The sequence below is a fragment of the Leucoraja erinacea genome, chromosome 2 (genome assembly GCF_028641065.1).
Source record: "Leucoraja erinacea ecotype New England chromosome 2, Leri_hhj_1, whole genome shotgun sequence".
Lineage (NCBI taxonomy): Eukaryota > Metazoa > Chordata > Chondrichthyes > Rajiformes > Rajidae > Leucoraja > Leucoraja erinaceus.
The window spans coordinates 106165522-106181709 of NC_073378.1; the positions used below are offsets into that span (position 1 = coordinate 106165522).

The following is a 16188-nucleotide window of genomic DNA, read 5'->3' on the forward strand; positions in this document are numbered from 1 at the left end:
GATAATTTGATCAACACAATCTGGTAATGGTGTGTTGACAAACATATTTGGCTATTAGCAACTTACCTACCAGGTAAGCTAAATACAGTGGCAGACATGTTAAACCCCAAAGTATTGCTGAAATTACAAAGCAATATGGAACACCAGATATCGATCTCTTTGCATCCCGACTGAATCATCACGTACCGATGTATGTCACTTGGGAACCAGACCTTGAGGCAGCGGCGATGGATGCATTCTCGCTGAACTGAAGGAACTAATCTCTCTATGCTTTTTTCCCCCTTTCTGCCTCATCAGTCAGGTACTACGCAAAATACAGATGAACTCTGCTTCGGACTTTTTGGTAGTACCCGACTGGCCTACACAGCCATGGTTCCCAGTGTCCTTGACAGGGTCATTGAAACCCATGACCATAACCATTCCCAGCGGACCAGATCTACTGATCCACCCTGTATCAGGCGAAAGTCACCCATGCCATGACAGAATAAGCCTACTGGGTTGCAGATTCCAAAAATACCTTTTTGATGGACCTGGGATTGTCAAATAGGACCATGGACACGATGACAGCATCTCACCGACTTCCACCAAGAAACAATATCTCTCCAGTATAAGAAAATGGGAAACATCCTGCTTGAGAACAGAGACAACCTACCAATCAACCACCATATCTATGTACCAGAGTTCCTGGCCAGCCTTCACCACGATGAAGGTCTGAACTTTAGCACTATCAAATGTGCTAGAAGTGCACAGTCAGCCTATCTAAGACAAGCATCAAGGGAAACAGGCCATAGAGTCTCATCCACTGGTGGCCAAATTAATGAGAGGTACCTTCTATTCAAACCCCCCTAGACCTAGATATACCAAGACCTGGGATGTCAGCGTTGTCCTGACATACCTTCAAACTGGTAAGTTCTCGTTTAATCTTACTACCACTTGCCATTGCAGATCTGCTGTAAATGTGCCCATATGTTTAGGGCCTAAGATACAAAGAAAAAAAAATCACTCCAAAGCTCCATAACCTTACAAAGAAGATTTGTTCCCGAATTGAATTAAGGACATAAACGATCGCGTGCAATTTTGTGGTGAGGCAAGGTCTGGAGCTATTTCACCCTAGGCTGAGGATTTGAATGTGATTCATGTAAAGGATTAGTTAGTATTTGCATGCACAATAATGTAGATTCTGCTGACTATATAACAGAAAATGGGCTAAAGTCTTACAATTAATCATGGAATTTCACATTGTCACATTTTGTTTTTTAACCAAATCCAAGCTGCAGGACTAAATCAGAAAAATAAATACTTGAGTAGAAACTTACGAATAAATCTTCCACAACGTGATCGGCATTCTTTCTGTGATAGAAAATTATTTTCATTCCCTTTGCAGCCACTGTAATGGAACATTTGACACTTCTGAGTTAAACGATTGAAGAAGTAGCGGCGAAGCAAGGCTTTGCAGGGCCCAGTATCCATTGGTAGTAAGCACACGTATGTACCCTCACTCTTGCCTAGAGAAACAAAAATTGTGACATGTAATTTCTGTATAGTGACACATTGACTGAGTAAGCCCAAATGTTGGAGTCTGGAAACAAGAAACAAATAAAATCCAAACTAAGGTAGTGCTGACTAGAATTCAAAATGAGGTGGTTAACCCGAGCCTGTGTAAATCAATACACAATTACTGCCTTAGCATTGTAAGAGTGCAATTGGACTCTTGAACACAGACTTGTGGAGAAACTAACCCTGCTGGGCCTCAACACCACCCTGACTCACTGGATCTTGGACTTTCTGACAGAGAGACCGCAGTCAGTCCGTGTTGGCAAAAACACTTCAGGCTCGATCACGCTGAGCACCGGCTCCCCTCAAGGCTGTGTGCTCAGCCCGCTGTTGTTCACACTGCTCCCACATGACTGTGCTGCCAGATTCAGGGACAATAAGATCATAAAATTCGCGGATGACACAACAGTGGTGGGACTCATCAGCGGAGATGACGAATCAATGTACAGGGAGGAAATAAAACAACTAGTGGACTGGTGCGGCAACAACAATCTAGCATTAAATGTCGACAAAACAAAGGAGATGATTGGCGACTTCAGGAGGGCGCAGCCAAAACACACACCCCTCAACATCAGTGGCACCACGGTGGAGAGAGTGGAGAGCATCAAGTTCCTCGGAGTGCAAATTACAGACAGTATCACCTGGTCTAGGAACAACACTTGGATTGTCAAACGGGCCCATCAGCGACTACACTTCCTGAGGAAACTCAAACAGGCCTCACTCCCCACCAACATCCTCAAGACTTTTTACAGGGGCACGGTGGAGTCTGTACTCACGTACTGCATAAACACATGGTAATCCAACTGTAACTGCTCAGACAGGAAGGCTCTGCAGAGGGTAGTGAGGGGAGCAGAGAGGATCATTGGCGTCTCCCTATCCTCAGTACAAGAACTGTTCCAGAGCCGCTGCCTGAAAAAAGCTCTGAGAATAGCTAAGGACAAACTGCACGCCCTCCACACACACCTGGATTTCCTGCCATCAGGCAAGAGATACCGTAGCATCAAACTCCGGACTACCAGACTGCTAAACAGCTTCCTGCCACAGGCTGTGAGGCTGCTAAACAGTCACTCTGTACTTCCAGTCACCTGATTCTGCGGCTTTACACTGACATTTTAATAACTCTGGCATTGGCCACTCAAATCAGCTGCCCTGGACATTTTAATTATTGTTTTTACTGTATTTTAATGTTGCTGTTTTACCTGCTTTTAACTATTTATACTGTTTCATCAGGGACTGGATTATTTTTACTGTTATTATGTGTGAAATGTTTTAAGTTTCATGTGCGATGCTCCGGTATTCCCTGGGAAATGTCTTCTCATTTTGCACTGTACAACTGTTGCTTTGCAAGATGACAATAAAGGTTGATTGATTCACATTGATGATCAGCTCCAGTCTCTCTAAACAGTCTCTCCACTATTCCATTGGATTCGGCAATGATTTTGCACCCATATATGTAAAGCCCATCTGCTTAAGGTCAAATATCTATTTGAAAATACCGCCAACCAAACACGGCAGCAGGCAATATTTTAAGATATGTAGGAAAGAACTGCAAATGCTGGTTTAAATCGAAGGTTTAAATCGACACAAAATGCTGGAGTAACTCAGCGGCTCAGGCAGCATCTCTGGAGAGAAGGAATGGGTGATGTTTCGGGTCGAGACCCTTCTTTGGAACATCATTAAGAAGAAAGAGAGCACTGGTGAGCTTACTAATTGCAAAGGGACTGGCAGGCCAAGGAAGACCTCCACAGCTGATGACAGAAAAATGTTCTTAATTATAAAGAAAAATCCCCAAACACCTGATCGACAGATCAGAAACACTCTTCAAGAGTCAGGTGTGGATTTGTCAATGACTGTTGTCCACAAAAGACTTCATGAACAGAAATACAGAGGCTACACTTCAAGATGCAAACCACTGGTTAGCTACAAAAATAGGATGGCAGGTTACAGTTTGCCAAGAAGTACTTAAAAGAGCAACCGCAGTTCTGGAAAAAGGTCTTGTGGACAGATGAAACAAAGATTTAATTATATGAGAGTGATGGCAAGAGCAAAAAGAGGAGAGAAGGAACTGCCCACGATCCAAAGCATACCGCCTCATCTATGAACCACCGTGGTGGGGGTGTTATGGTCTGGGCATGTATGGCTGCTGAAGGTACTGGCTCACTTATCTTCATTGATGATACAACTGCTGATGGTAGTAGCATAATGAATTCTGAAACAAGTTCAAACAAATGCCTCAAATCTCATTGGTCGGCGGTTCATTCTACAGCAAGACAATGATCCCAAACATACAGCTGAAGCAACAAAGAAGTTTTTCAAAGCTAAAAAATGGTCAATTCTTGAGTGGCCAAGTCAATCACCCGATTTGAACCCAATTGAGCATGCCTTTTATATGCTGAAGAGAAAATTGAAGGGGACTAGCCCCCAAAACAAGCATAAGCTAAAGATGACTGCAGAGCATCACCAGAGAAGACATCCAGCAACTGGTGATGTCCATGAATCACAGACTTCAAGCAGTCATTGCATGCAAAGGATATGCAACAAAATACTAAACATGACTACTTTCATTCACATGACATTGCTGTGTCCCAAACATTATGGTGCCCTGAAATGGGGGGGACTATGTATAAATACAGCTGTAATTTCTACATGGTGAAACCACCAAAATGTATAAAAATGGCCTTTATTAAAATCTGACAATGTGGACTTTAACCACATGTGATTTATTTATATTACAAATCTCAAATTGTGGAGTACAGAGGCAAATAAATAAATGATGGGTCTTTGTCCCAAACATTATGGAGGGCACTGTATGTCAGGTTGTGAAGTACTCATGTGATAACTATACTGGGCTGTATCCAGTTCATCATACTCAACTGCTTGTTGAAGAAAAATAGAGACTGGGGCCAGTTTAAGAATTTAAAAATATTACATCTTGCCTTACTCCAATTTTAAGGATTTAAAATTCAGTCTGAACTGTCTGCAGGTTTGGCAGATTCGAATCATTATAATCAGTTTTATAATATAAAAAATTGCACAGGAACATTTTCAATCTTTTTGCTTTATTGTTATCAAATAATTTCAGAAATAATATAAAACAAGGCTGAACTATGAAGTCCATTCCATGATCACTTGCTGTGTTTAAATTTTTCTGAGTATATTTATTTTGGTAGCTGAGATTTAAATAAAATCAAGTTCAAGTGAGTTTATTGTCATGTGTCCCTGATAGGACAATGAAATTCTTGCTTCGCTTCAGCACACAGAACATAGTAGGCATTTACTACAAAACAGATCAGTGTGTCCATTGCCACAGAAGGTAGTTGAGGCCAGTTCATTGGCTATATTTAAGAGGGAGTTAGATGTGGCCCTTGTGGCTAAAGGGTTCAGGGGGTATGGAGGGAAGGCAGGAGCAGGATACTGAGTTGGATGGTCAGCCATGATCATATTGAATGGCGGTGCAGGCTCGAAGGGCCGAATGGCCTACTCCTGCACCTATTTTCTATGTTTCTATATACTATTGTATAAATATATACACACATGAATAAATAAACTGATAAAGTGCAAATAACAGATAATGGGTTATTAATGATCAGAGTTTTGTCCGAGACAGGTTTAATAGCCTAATGGCTGTGAGGAAGTAGCTATCCCTGAACCTGGTTGTTGCAGTCTTCAGGCTCCTGTGCCTTCTACCTGAAGGTAGCAGGGAGATGAGTGTGTGGCCAGGATGGTGTGGGTCTTCGATGATACTGCCAGCCATTTTGAGGCAGCGAGTGCGATAAATCCCCTCGATGGAAGGAAAGTCAGAGCCGATGATGGACTGGGCAGTGTTTTCTACTTTTTGTAGTCTTTTCCTCTCCAGGGCGCTCAAGTTGCCGAACCAAGCCACGATGCAACCGGTCAGCATGCTCTCTGCTGTGCAACTAAAATATCCTTAACTGTAAAGCTGAATAACCATTCAGAAAGATTTGTGCATGGATTGGTTTAAGAACAGGAGTGATTGTTTGTAATTCCATAGTGAGGCAGGGTCTGGAGCTATTTCAGCTAGGATAACAATTTTGAACCTGCTTCATGTACAATGGATTTGTTTGTGATTAAGAGAAAAATCTCTATAATACTAAAACTCTTCATCTTGTTTGTGGCTGTGTGTGCGTGTGCGTGTGCGTGTCTGCGTGTGCGTGTCAATATCTGGTTAATTCCTATTTACTTCCAAACGCTAGGCTACAGCCTTCCCATTTTCACATATTCTACTCACATTTTTCCCGTCGAGGCGATAAACATCTTCTGTTCGCATTCCCACCTATATTTCTGAAGTTTTTAATCGTTTAAAGTATATATAAAAACCACCCTTTTCGGAAACAAACCCCAGGTGACGTTACAATGCACTCACAAGGCAGGACGGGACACTCCGGAAGGGAGGGACATTTCATCGCTCACGTGGTGGCCGGCGCCCGATGGCGAGGGTGGTGCCGCAGGCCCTGGATGGAGCCGAGCCCGGGGCTTGGGATGGGGCCGTGAATAGGGCCGAGAAAGAAGCCGCCGTTGGATCGAAGGACGAGCCTGGGTCCGTGGTGAGGGATGAGCCCGGAGATGATATTGTAGCCCCCGAGCTGACGGCTGGAGTCTACAGCCAGGTCCGGGCTGAGTACGAGAACCAGGCCGAGTTCCCAGCCCTGGCGCTGCTCTACGACCTGGGTAGATCCTGGGGCAGGGAATGGGAGTGAGGGGAGGAGGATGAGGGAAATGAGGAGGAGGGAAATGGGGTGGGGAATGGGGTGGTAGAGGGAGATGGGGAGGCGGGGTGTGGAGGAGGGAGATGGGAAGGGGTGGAGGAGGGAGATGGGAGGAGGGAGATGGGAAGGGGTGGAGGAAGGAGATGGGAAGGGGTGGAGGAGGGAGATGGGATGGGAAGGGGAAGGGGTGGAGGAGGGAGATGGGAAGGGGTGGAGGAGGGAGATGCCCCCTCCCTATCTACCCTCACTCTCACCCTGTCTAACCCCTCCCTCTCCACACCATCCCTCCCTACCCCCTCCCACTCTCTCTACCCCGCTCTCTCTCCACCCCTTTCCCTCTCAACCCCCTCCCTCTCCCCTCCCCCCTCTCCCTCTCTCTCTACCCCCTCCCACTATACCCTCCCCCCCTCCCTCTCTACGAATTGAAGAGGAAGGGTGAAGAGGAGGAGGAGGAGAAGGAGGTCGTGCTGGGGGATGAGGAGAAATGAGCCGTGCCTGCGCAGTTGGGGGTCTATGCATGAGTGGTGCAATATTGCGTTGGGGGAACAGCTTGGTTGGGTGAACGGGTAACTGGTGGAATCTAGCATTAAGGAGCAGCCCAATGGGTCAGTACTCGGTCTAGTATTTATTAAATCCCAACATCAAAAAGGGAATGCTCGATGTATGTTTGAATTGATGTTTTAAAGGTACAGCATGGAAACAGGCCCTTCGGCCTACTGAGTCCACGGCGACCATCGATCATCCGTTCACACTAGTTCTATGTTAACTAACTCTCCTGTCCCTCCCTACAGACTTGGGGCAATTTACAGAGGCCATCAATTTACAAACCCACACATATTTGGGGTGTGTGAAGAAACTGGACCAACACGGACAAAACCCACATGGTCACAGGGAGAATGTACAAACTCCACACAGATAGCATCTGAAGTCAGGATCAAATTTGGGTCTGAAACTTTAGGGCAGCAACTTTATTGGCAATGCCATTGTGCTGCTCAAATGATGCCCTATGTCACATATTCAAATGACAAATGAAAGGTATTGTATTGTATTGTATGTACAAAAATATATCTCTTTCTGACTGTACCTCTGGATAACAGAAAATAGGCCAAAGCCTTTCAATTATTTCACATTGTCACATTTTCTTTTAAACCAAAATCCAAAATGTTTTCTTGGCAAAAGCTGCTTAACTAAATCAGAAAAAAAATTGAATAGAACCCATCATTCTTCCACAAAGTGCTATGCTGTCAGACTTTGATAAGAAGTTATTATCATTCTCCATGCAGAAAACATAAAGGAACTCCTCACACTTCTGAGTTGCAAGATTGTAGAAATACAAAATGTTATGACTCTACAATATCCATTGGCTGTGAGTAGATATCCCTCTTCTCCAGTAAAACCCTAATTATTTCAATAATTTCTATAAAACTATATAACGATTGAGCCAATCCAAATCTGGGTCCCAAATTAATTCAGAACTGGCTTATTCATATATGAGTGTTAGTGGAAGGGATTTGTGCTGTTTGTGATATATGTAAATGACCTAAACATAAATTGAGATGGGTTGGTGAGTAAGATTGCTGATTCCACCAAAATTGGAGGAGTCGCACAGAGTGAAGAAGGCTGTCAAGGATACAATGGGATATAGTGTAGACTTGCTGCAGAAATGGGAGGAGAAATTGTAGATGGAACGTAAACCGACCAAATGTAAGGTGATGCAATTTGGAAAGTTGATTGTGAGCAGAGAGGTAATGGTATGCAGTTAATGGTAAGACCCTTAACAACATTGATGTGCAGAGGGATCGTGGAGTCCAAGTTTAGAGCTCACTAAAGGTGGCAACACAAGTAGATAGTGTGGTTAACAAGGCGTATGGTATGCTTGCCTTTATTGATTGGGGCTTTGAATATAAAAGTCAGGAGGTAATAATGTAGCTCTATATGACTATGATTAGGCTGCATTTGTAGCAGTGCGTGCAGTTCTGGATGCCCCATTACAGGAAAGATATGGCAGCTTTGGAGAGGGTGCATAGGAGATTTACCAGACGTCTGCTTGGGTTAGACGATTTCAGCGACAGGGAGAGATTGGATAGACTTGATTTGTTTTCTCTGGAACGTCGGAGATTGAGGGGAGATGATAGAAGTATATTACATTTTGAGGCATAAATAGGGTAAACAGTCAGAAACTATTTTCCAGGGTGGAAATGTCCAACACTAGAAACCATAGCTATAAAGTGAGTTTGGTAGAGAAGTCTTTTTACACATAGAGTAGTGGGGGCTGCCAGGGGTGGTGGTGGAGGTAAATATCAGTGACGTTAAGAAGAATTGGGATAGGCACATGGAAGTGCAGGGAATAGGGGCATATGGACATTGAACAGGCAGATGAAATCAGTTTAACTTGACATCATGTTCAGCACAAATATTGTGGGCCGAATGGCCCGTTCCTGTGCCGATCTGTGTTCTAATGTTCAAGCTATTATTGTCTGGTAAAGATAGCGCAGATTGTAAAATTCAAAATGTTTTGGTTAACCTGAAATCAATGCATGATTACTGCCTCAATACTGTGAGAGGTGAATTAGCCAGAACCACATTTATAGTCACCACCATTTGGACCCGTAAGTACACTATATCATTATTGGATTAAACATGCATGTGATAGTGTATTCATCTATGGAAAAACATTCATAATCCTATGTATTTTCTGGTGAAACATACTTAACTTTTTAGCAATATCAACCTCATCATCCAAAGTACATTGTACCTATTGTTATTTGCAAAAGAAGAGCTATATAATCTTCAATAGATGTATTGCTGTGTCAATTTGTTAGTGCAATACTTCTTAAGAGAGCCATGAAAGCCAATCAATAATAATAATAATAATCAGGAACTTTTTCTAAAATGACTCTGCCTAAAAGGGAACTGGGGACAAATGGTGATACAAGAAGCTGCAGATGCTGCAATCTTGAGCATAAAACAAACTGTTGAACTGCATAATTGTACATGTTAAACCACGTGGAGCTTGGTTAGATGATCTGAGGGCTCAATGAGGTTTACTGCAGCTCTTGGGGGTTCAATACAAATTCAGTTAACCAGCCTCTACTGTATGTGTCTGAATTAGCCAGTTCTGATGTAACATCTGTAACATCAATTCGATTGGTTTCTTTTTTTTTTATGGATGTTGTCTTGTCTACTGTATTTCAAGCATTCTCTATTATTTGACATTTCCAGCAAAGGTTCCAGCTTGTTATTGTTTCTTCCCTTTCTCTCCAACTATTCTCATTCAAACAAGCTCTTTCATACTCCTACAGTCAAATCAGTTATGATTACCTAGTTCACATCAAAAACAATTCAGTCAACTGGATAATCTTGTTCTCCAATTTATTTTGCTCTCTCAACAAACACTCTCTGCAGACATTGTAGATGCAAGAACGGAAGATGCTGGTTTACAAAAATAAGAAACAAGGTCTTATTTCTCATCACGCAACATCTCTGGAAAACATGGATAGGTGATGATTTTTGTCGGGGCGGTTCTTCAGACTCTGACCCGAAAATACAACAACCCATGTCACTGTTTGGGCGGCCCCTACAGCCTGTCTGTCTTTTTTTATTTTTTTGTCTAATTAAATGTAGTTGTTGTTTTTAATACTGTTTTTAAATGTGTGTTTATGTGGTAGCCGGGGGGGGGGGGTTCCCTTTTAACATCTCCGTTGTCGTTGGGGCCTAGCACCGTGGAGCGGCTTCCAACCGGAACGACCTGGGGGCTCCAGTCGCGAAGCCTGCAGACCTACCATCGTGGAGCTGGCTGGCCCCGGAGCGTGGGGAGCGGTGGTGGCTCGTTGCTGCGGCCCGACCCAGGAGCTCGGAAGCTCCAGCTGCAGGTCCAGTGAACTGTGACATCGGGAGCTCGCGGGTCCGGGTGGGAGACTGCTTTCCGGAGGTTCCGCAACGCGACTTCTCCAGCCTGTATCGCGGGGTTGGAATGACCCGGAGTGGGGCCGTACATCGCCCGGCGCAGCTTTAATGGCCGCGGGACATTTCAGCACCCGCCGGGGGCTCCAACTTTGTGACTTTTAGACCTGGAGCGGGGCTGTACATCGCCCAGCGTGGCCTAAAAGGGCCGTGGGACTTACCATCGCCCGCCTGGGACTTCAACATCGGGAGAAAAATGGAGCAGGGGAGAGAAAAGAGGAGGAGGAGGTTCACTGTGATGGATATTTGTGTGAATTGGTTGTGTGTCTAGTAGGAATCGTTTTTGTTTGTATGGTTTAGTTTGAGCCTCACTGAGGTTCAAAAGACAATAAATATTTTATTGTAATATTGTATTGTACCCACTTTTCCCAGTCGCATCTGAAACATGAATGTTCTCTATACAATGCTGGCTTATTTGTTGAGGATTTCCAAAATTTCCTGGTTTTATTTCAGATTTCCAGCATCTACAGTTTTATTTAATAAAAACTTCCATAAGGTGCCATCAGCTGTTAGGTTAGCAGTATATTTGGCAATATTCACTGCCACCGAGTCAAACACCAATCGTTTTGAGGTTTTTAAGTACCAATTAAGTAGCCCAACTATTTGGTCATATTTTGTACGAGTGCAACATTCTCAAATTCCTTTAATTACAAAGGACAGAAATACTCACAAGGATAAAAGCTTAAAATAAAACGACCCATAATTTTATGCAATGGTAAGTTTGCACGCTCACCAGTAACATTATTTTTGTTGAAAGGAGAGAGCAGGAAGTGCGGATACTAGAATCTTGAACAAAATGTAAAGAAATGTAAATGAAGAAGGGGGGGGGAGAGAAGAAGGGGGGGGGGGGGAGAGAAGAGGGGGGGGGGGAGAGAGAAGGGGGGAGGGAGAGAAGAGGGGGGAGGGGGGGAGGGAGGGGAGAGGGGGGGAAAGAGAGAGAGGGGAAGGGGGAGGGGGGGGGGGGAGAGGAGGAGGAGGGGGGGGGGAGAAGAGAGGGGGGGGGAGAAGAGGGGGGGGGGGAGAAGAGAGGGGGGGGGAGAAGAGGGGGGGGGAGAAGAGAGGGGGGGGAGAAGAGAGAGGGGGGGAGAAGAGAGGGGGGGGAGAAGAGGAGGAGAGAGGGGAAGAGAGGGGGGGAGAAGAGGGGGGGGAAGAGAGGGGGGGGGGGGAGGGGGGGGGGGAGAAGAGAGGGGGGGGGAGAAGAGAGGGGGGGGGGGGAGAAGAGAGGGGGGGGGGAGAAGAGAGGGGGGGGGGAAGAGAAGAGGGGGGGGGAGAGAAGAGAGGGGGGGAGAGAGAGGGGGTGAGAGGAGAGAGTGAGAGGGGGGGTGAGGGGGGGGGGAGAAGAGGGGGGGGGGGAGAAGAGAGGGGGGGGAGAAGAGAAGGGGGGGGAGAAGAGAGGGGGGGGAGAAGAGGGGGGGGGGGAGAAGGAGGGGGGAGGGGGGGGGGAAAAGAAGAAGGGGGGGAAAAGAAGAAGGGGAAATAATGGGGGGGGGGGTGAAAGGGGGGGGGGGGGGAATAAAGTTTAGCGGGCATTTCTACCGGTCGGTTTTCCTTGGTCCTCAAAACTCCAATGAGCCAATCAAAATGCCCAGTCAGTGAAGGAGATTGCCTGTAACTAAATAGCGACCCCACTCCACTACGAGTTAAAAAGAACCATGCCGACCAAATTTTACTCGCGGAAAATTTTTCAACATGCTAAAAAAATTTCCGTAACCTAGCTGAGGCCACGAGTATTCGGGAACTTCCCTCCAGCATGAAGGAGAGTTCCAGCGACCTCCAAGGACCTCCTAGGACCATGCTGTGAGTTTGCTGCGAGTTTGAAGGTTGAATACACTCTTCTAAACTCGCAGATTAGGTCACCGCAGTGGGACAGCCCCTTTACCGTATACTGTGCAGCTGTCTTGTACCTTGCTCTTCATCGCGGGTGTGAATTTCAGACAGCGCTACGCCGCCTTCCCTGGCCCCCATCTTTGCGATGTGTGTGTGTGTGTGTGTGTATGTATACGGTCAGTCGATCCAGCTCGCGGTTTCATTGCTGACGGTCGATCCAGCTTGAAGTTTTCCAGGCGAGTGCCCTCGAGCTTGAAAGTCGAAGACACACTTCTGAATTCGCAGATTAGGTCGCCGCAGTGGGACAGCCCCTTTCTTCCAACACTTGTGTGGGAAGGAACTACAGTTGCTGGTTTAACCTGAAGATAGGCACAAAACGCTGGATTAACTCAGCAGGTCATGCAACATCTCTGGAGAAAAGGAATAGGTGACGTTTTGGGTCGAGCCGCTTTCTTCAGACTGAAACGTCACCTACTCCTTTTCTCCAGAGATGCTGTCTGACCTGCTGAGTTACTCCAGCACTTTGTGTCCATCCTCCAGCACTTTATGTTTTGCTTGCGTTTGGTCACCTGTCATTTTAAGTTTCTTAATGCTGCTGACATTCAAAAACATTCAAAAGCATTAACAAATAAAACAATTAAAAAAAAGTTAAAAAGTGAAATAAATGAGAACTGGAAAGAAAACGTTCAATGGATTAAAACCATAAATGAAGCCAAAATGCGAATTACAAAAGATTTCTACCGGACCAAAACAAGAACCCCACAGGAAATTGTAATATGCGAGGGAAAGTACTAACTCTATGACAGGCCAGGGAACAGATCATGTTCTTTCGTTGCAAACGGTTACCAATGTAGACATCAAGGCCATCACTGAGTTACATTAAACTGATAATTCAATTGAGGGGACTGTTAATCCGTGTTCCCGAGTTACGGGTGTAAAACACGGAACTGTGGTTGATCCTGACTGTGACTGCTGCACTGAACTTCTAGGTTTGTTCCTAAAGTTGCGCCTCAGCACATTGTTTCTTTCAAGATGAACAAGCTCTGACACACTACATTATTTTCCGTTCCCGCGGGATCATAACCTGTAAAATTTACGACAAAGTTCACCGCTCGAGCAACATGTGTTTGGTGTTAGCAGCGCACTCTTTGATAAGCATGGTTAATCCCGCAAAGACAATTCACACGCTAAACCCACGCTCTGCTCGTCGTTGCTGGCTGCTATAATGGAAATCAACCCACCGCCTATGAGATGGATTTTTGTTAACGCGTTACCTTTCGATGCCTCGTTAGAGACGGGTAGAGACAGCAGCAAGGAGCCGCCGATGAATGGTGAAGATGCCCCACTGCATGGTCGGTCGGTTAGTCCGGGTGAGTCGGCTGCGCTCTTCTTCCTGCGACCCGATGCTGCTGCGGATCAGCTGTACTGAGCGCATTCACTGCTCACATTTATATAGAGCGGGGCTTCACACCGCTGCGCGCTGTCCAGATCACAGAGTCTGGTGGGGCTCCAATTGGTAAACCAACGGCGCCAGTCCCATTACCACATTGGACCGGGATGTTCGGGCCTCGGGCGGTTGAGATGCAATTATTAATTTCTCCATGATTGTCTACTTGATCATGCTCCTTCAGGTAAATGGTTGTAAGGTATGGTAAATGAGTTAGGCAGCACAGTAATAGAGCTTTTGATGGAGGACGCAAAATGCTGGAGTAATTCGGCGGGTCAAGCAGAGAGCCGTTTGAAGGAGGGTTCCGTCCCGAAACTTCACCCATTCCTTCTCACCAGAGATGCTGCCTGACCCGCTGAGGTACTCCAGCATTTTGTGTCTATCAACTGGTAGCAATGTTACAACATTTTGAGATTTTAAAAATCAAGTCTGTAATTTATCCCATCAGATAAAGCATAAAAAGAAGTTTAATTTGACACCTAATTCACTTTCATATCTTCAGTATTAAAAAGTTATGGCCATTTTCATACTCGGAAATTAGCATCTTGTTCCCTATTGCTTTTCCATTGACTGAACACAAAAGCTGTGATCGAGGACAGTCAAAAGCCTATAACGTTCTTAAAAATTAAGAGAAATGAAAGAAATGTGCAGTTATTATAGATTGAAGCATTCTGAAACAAATATGAAACAATCTTACTTAGATGACTTGAAATTAAAGCATATAATTAGTTAGTTACCTAATTGTAGCTAATTACAAAATTCAATTACTAGATCTGAATTCACAATATAAAATAATTTTAAAAAAATCTCATTGTCATGGATTTATAGGCCAAATGGAAGGAGTTTAATGTTTAATACCTGCAAATTACTGGCCATTTAAATCAACTTGCGAGTGGGTTTTTCTGGAACGCGAACATTTGGAACGTTGCGGTTTGCGGATTTAGACCCCCCATATCGGCATGAAAAGTACTGCTGGTTCATATGGGGGCTAAATTGCCGTTTCGCAACTTAAAATGGGAACTAAAGGCATCTTAAGAAACACTTTTATACATTAAAAAAAACGGCTTTCTTTTACCTGTCACCTACGTGAAATCCGTCCCTGTCGTCGGCGTTGACGGCTTTAGAAGCTGATTTTAAAATGACTTCAGCGCTGAACTAGTCGGGCGATTTTTTTAAATTATTTTTTTTTTATAAAGACACAGAACGGCCGTCGGAACAATTCTTCAGCAAAAGCATGCACTCAGACCAAAATATAATCCAGGACAAGGCAGGAGAAAACCGTGTTTTAACCCCGTCCCCCACTCAAACGCGCCAAAATCGCGCATACGGCCAGTGGCAGAACTGCAGCGCCACTGAAGGTAAGTATTGTAACATACCTACAACTGGGCTGTTGGTCCAAATAGCACCTTTCTAGAGCCGGGCTTCTTTCGTCTGGGTCAGAGAGTCTGCATTGGCTACAACTGGGAGACCAATTACACCAATCCAACTTAAATTTTAAAAAAAAACAACAAAGTGCAATCGAGTAATCTAGCAAATTTGAATGCAAAGAATTTTCGATGGCGATACAAGAAACTGCAGATTGTAGCCATGATCAGGATCCAACCTGGGTCTCTGGCGTTGTGGCAGCAGTTCTCACAGCTGTGCCACTGAATAACTCCATCTGTGCCACATGTAGAACCCTCATTATTTTATATGCTCAGTCATAGCTTCACTTAGCCTCCTCTGCTTTACCAAGAACAGACCTAATCTCTCCAATCTCTCCGTACACCTAAAACACTCAATGCTTGGCAATATTCTCATGAATCTAGTCTTGGGTTGGATAGAGTGAATCTTGGCTTGGATAGAGTGGATGTGACGTTTCCACTAGTACAAGAGTCTAGGACTAGAAGTTATAGCCTCAGAATAGCTCAAGAATAAGGAGTAAGCCATTTAGAACGGAGACGTGGAAACACTTTTTCTCAGAGAGTGGTGAGTCTGTGGAATTCTCTGCCTCAGAGGGCGGTGGAGGCAGGTTCTCTGGATGCTTTCAAGAGAGAGCTAGATAGGACTCTTAAAAATAGTGGAGTCAGGGGATGTGGGGAGAAGGCAGGAACGGGGTACTGATTTGGGGATGATCAGCCATGATCACATTGAATGGCGGTGCTGGCTCGAAGGGCCGAATGGCCTACTCCTGCACCTATTGTCTATTGAAAGGGCATTCCTTCAGGAAGGAGATAAGTAGGAATGTATTTACTCAGAGGCTGATGAATCTGGAATTCTTTGCCACAGAAGGCTGTGGAGGCCAAGTCAATGTATATTTTTAAAACAGACATCGAAAGGATCTTGATTAGTATGGGTGTCAGGGAGAATATAGGAGAATGCGGTTATGAGGAAGAGATAGATCAACCATGATTGAATGGCGGAGTAGAATTGATGGACCAAATGGCCTAATTCTTCTCCTATCACTCATGACCCCATTAAGTCCATCCTATCGTGTGGTGACCAGAAATACATAAGTACTCCATCTGAGGTCTGATCTAGATTTTAAGAAAGTTGAAAAGAAACCTCCAGCAAAAAAGTGAAGTGTTGGAAAATTTCAGCGGATCAATCAGCATCTGTAGAGGGCAGTGGACGTTTCGAGCACCTTGTGTTTCTGTGGAGCATAACTTTGTGCTATTGTATTTAGCACCA

General features: G+C 44.8%; 1 protein-coding gene across 1 annotated transcript in view; it reads right to left on the reverse strand.

Moving 5' to 3' along the window:
- The window catches only part of tfpi2 (tissue factor pathway inhibitor 2), a 65586-nt gene extending 51313 nt beyond the window's left edge, over positions 1-14273 (reverse strand). Inside the window, exons 1-2 of the mRNA XM_055649953.1 lie at positions 13346-14273; positions 1317-1505 (exon numbers count right to left, since the gene is read on the reverse strand). Coding sequence (XP_055505928.1) covers positions 1317-1470 — 154 coding nt within the window. The 5' untranslated portion in view covers positions 1471-1505; positions 13346-14273. The remainder of the gene's footprint in view (positions 1-1316; positions 1506-13345) is intronic.
- Between the last annotated feature and the right edge of the window lie 1915 nt (positions 14274-16188).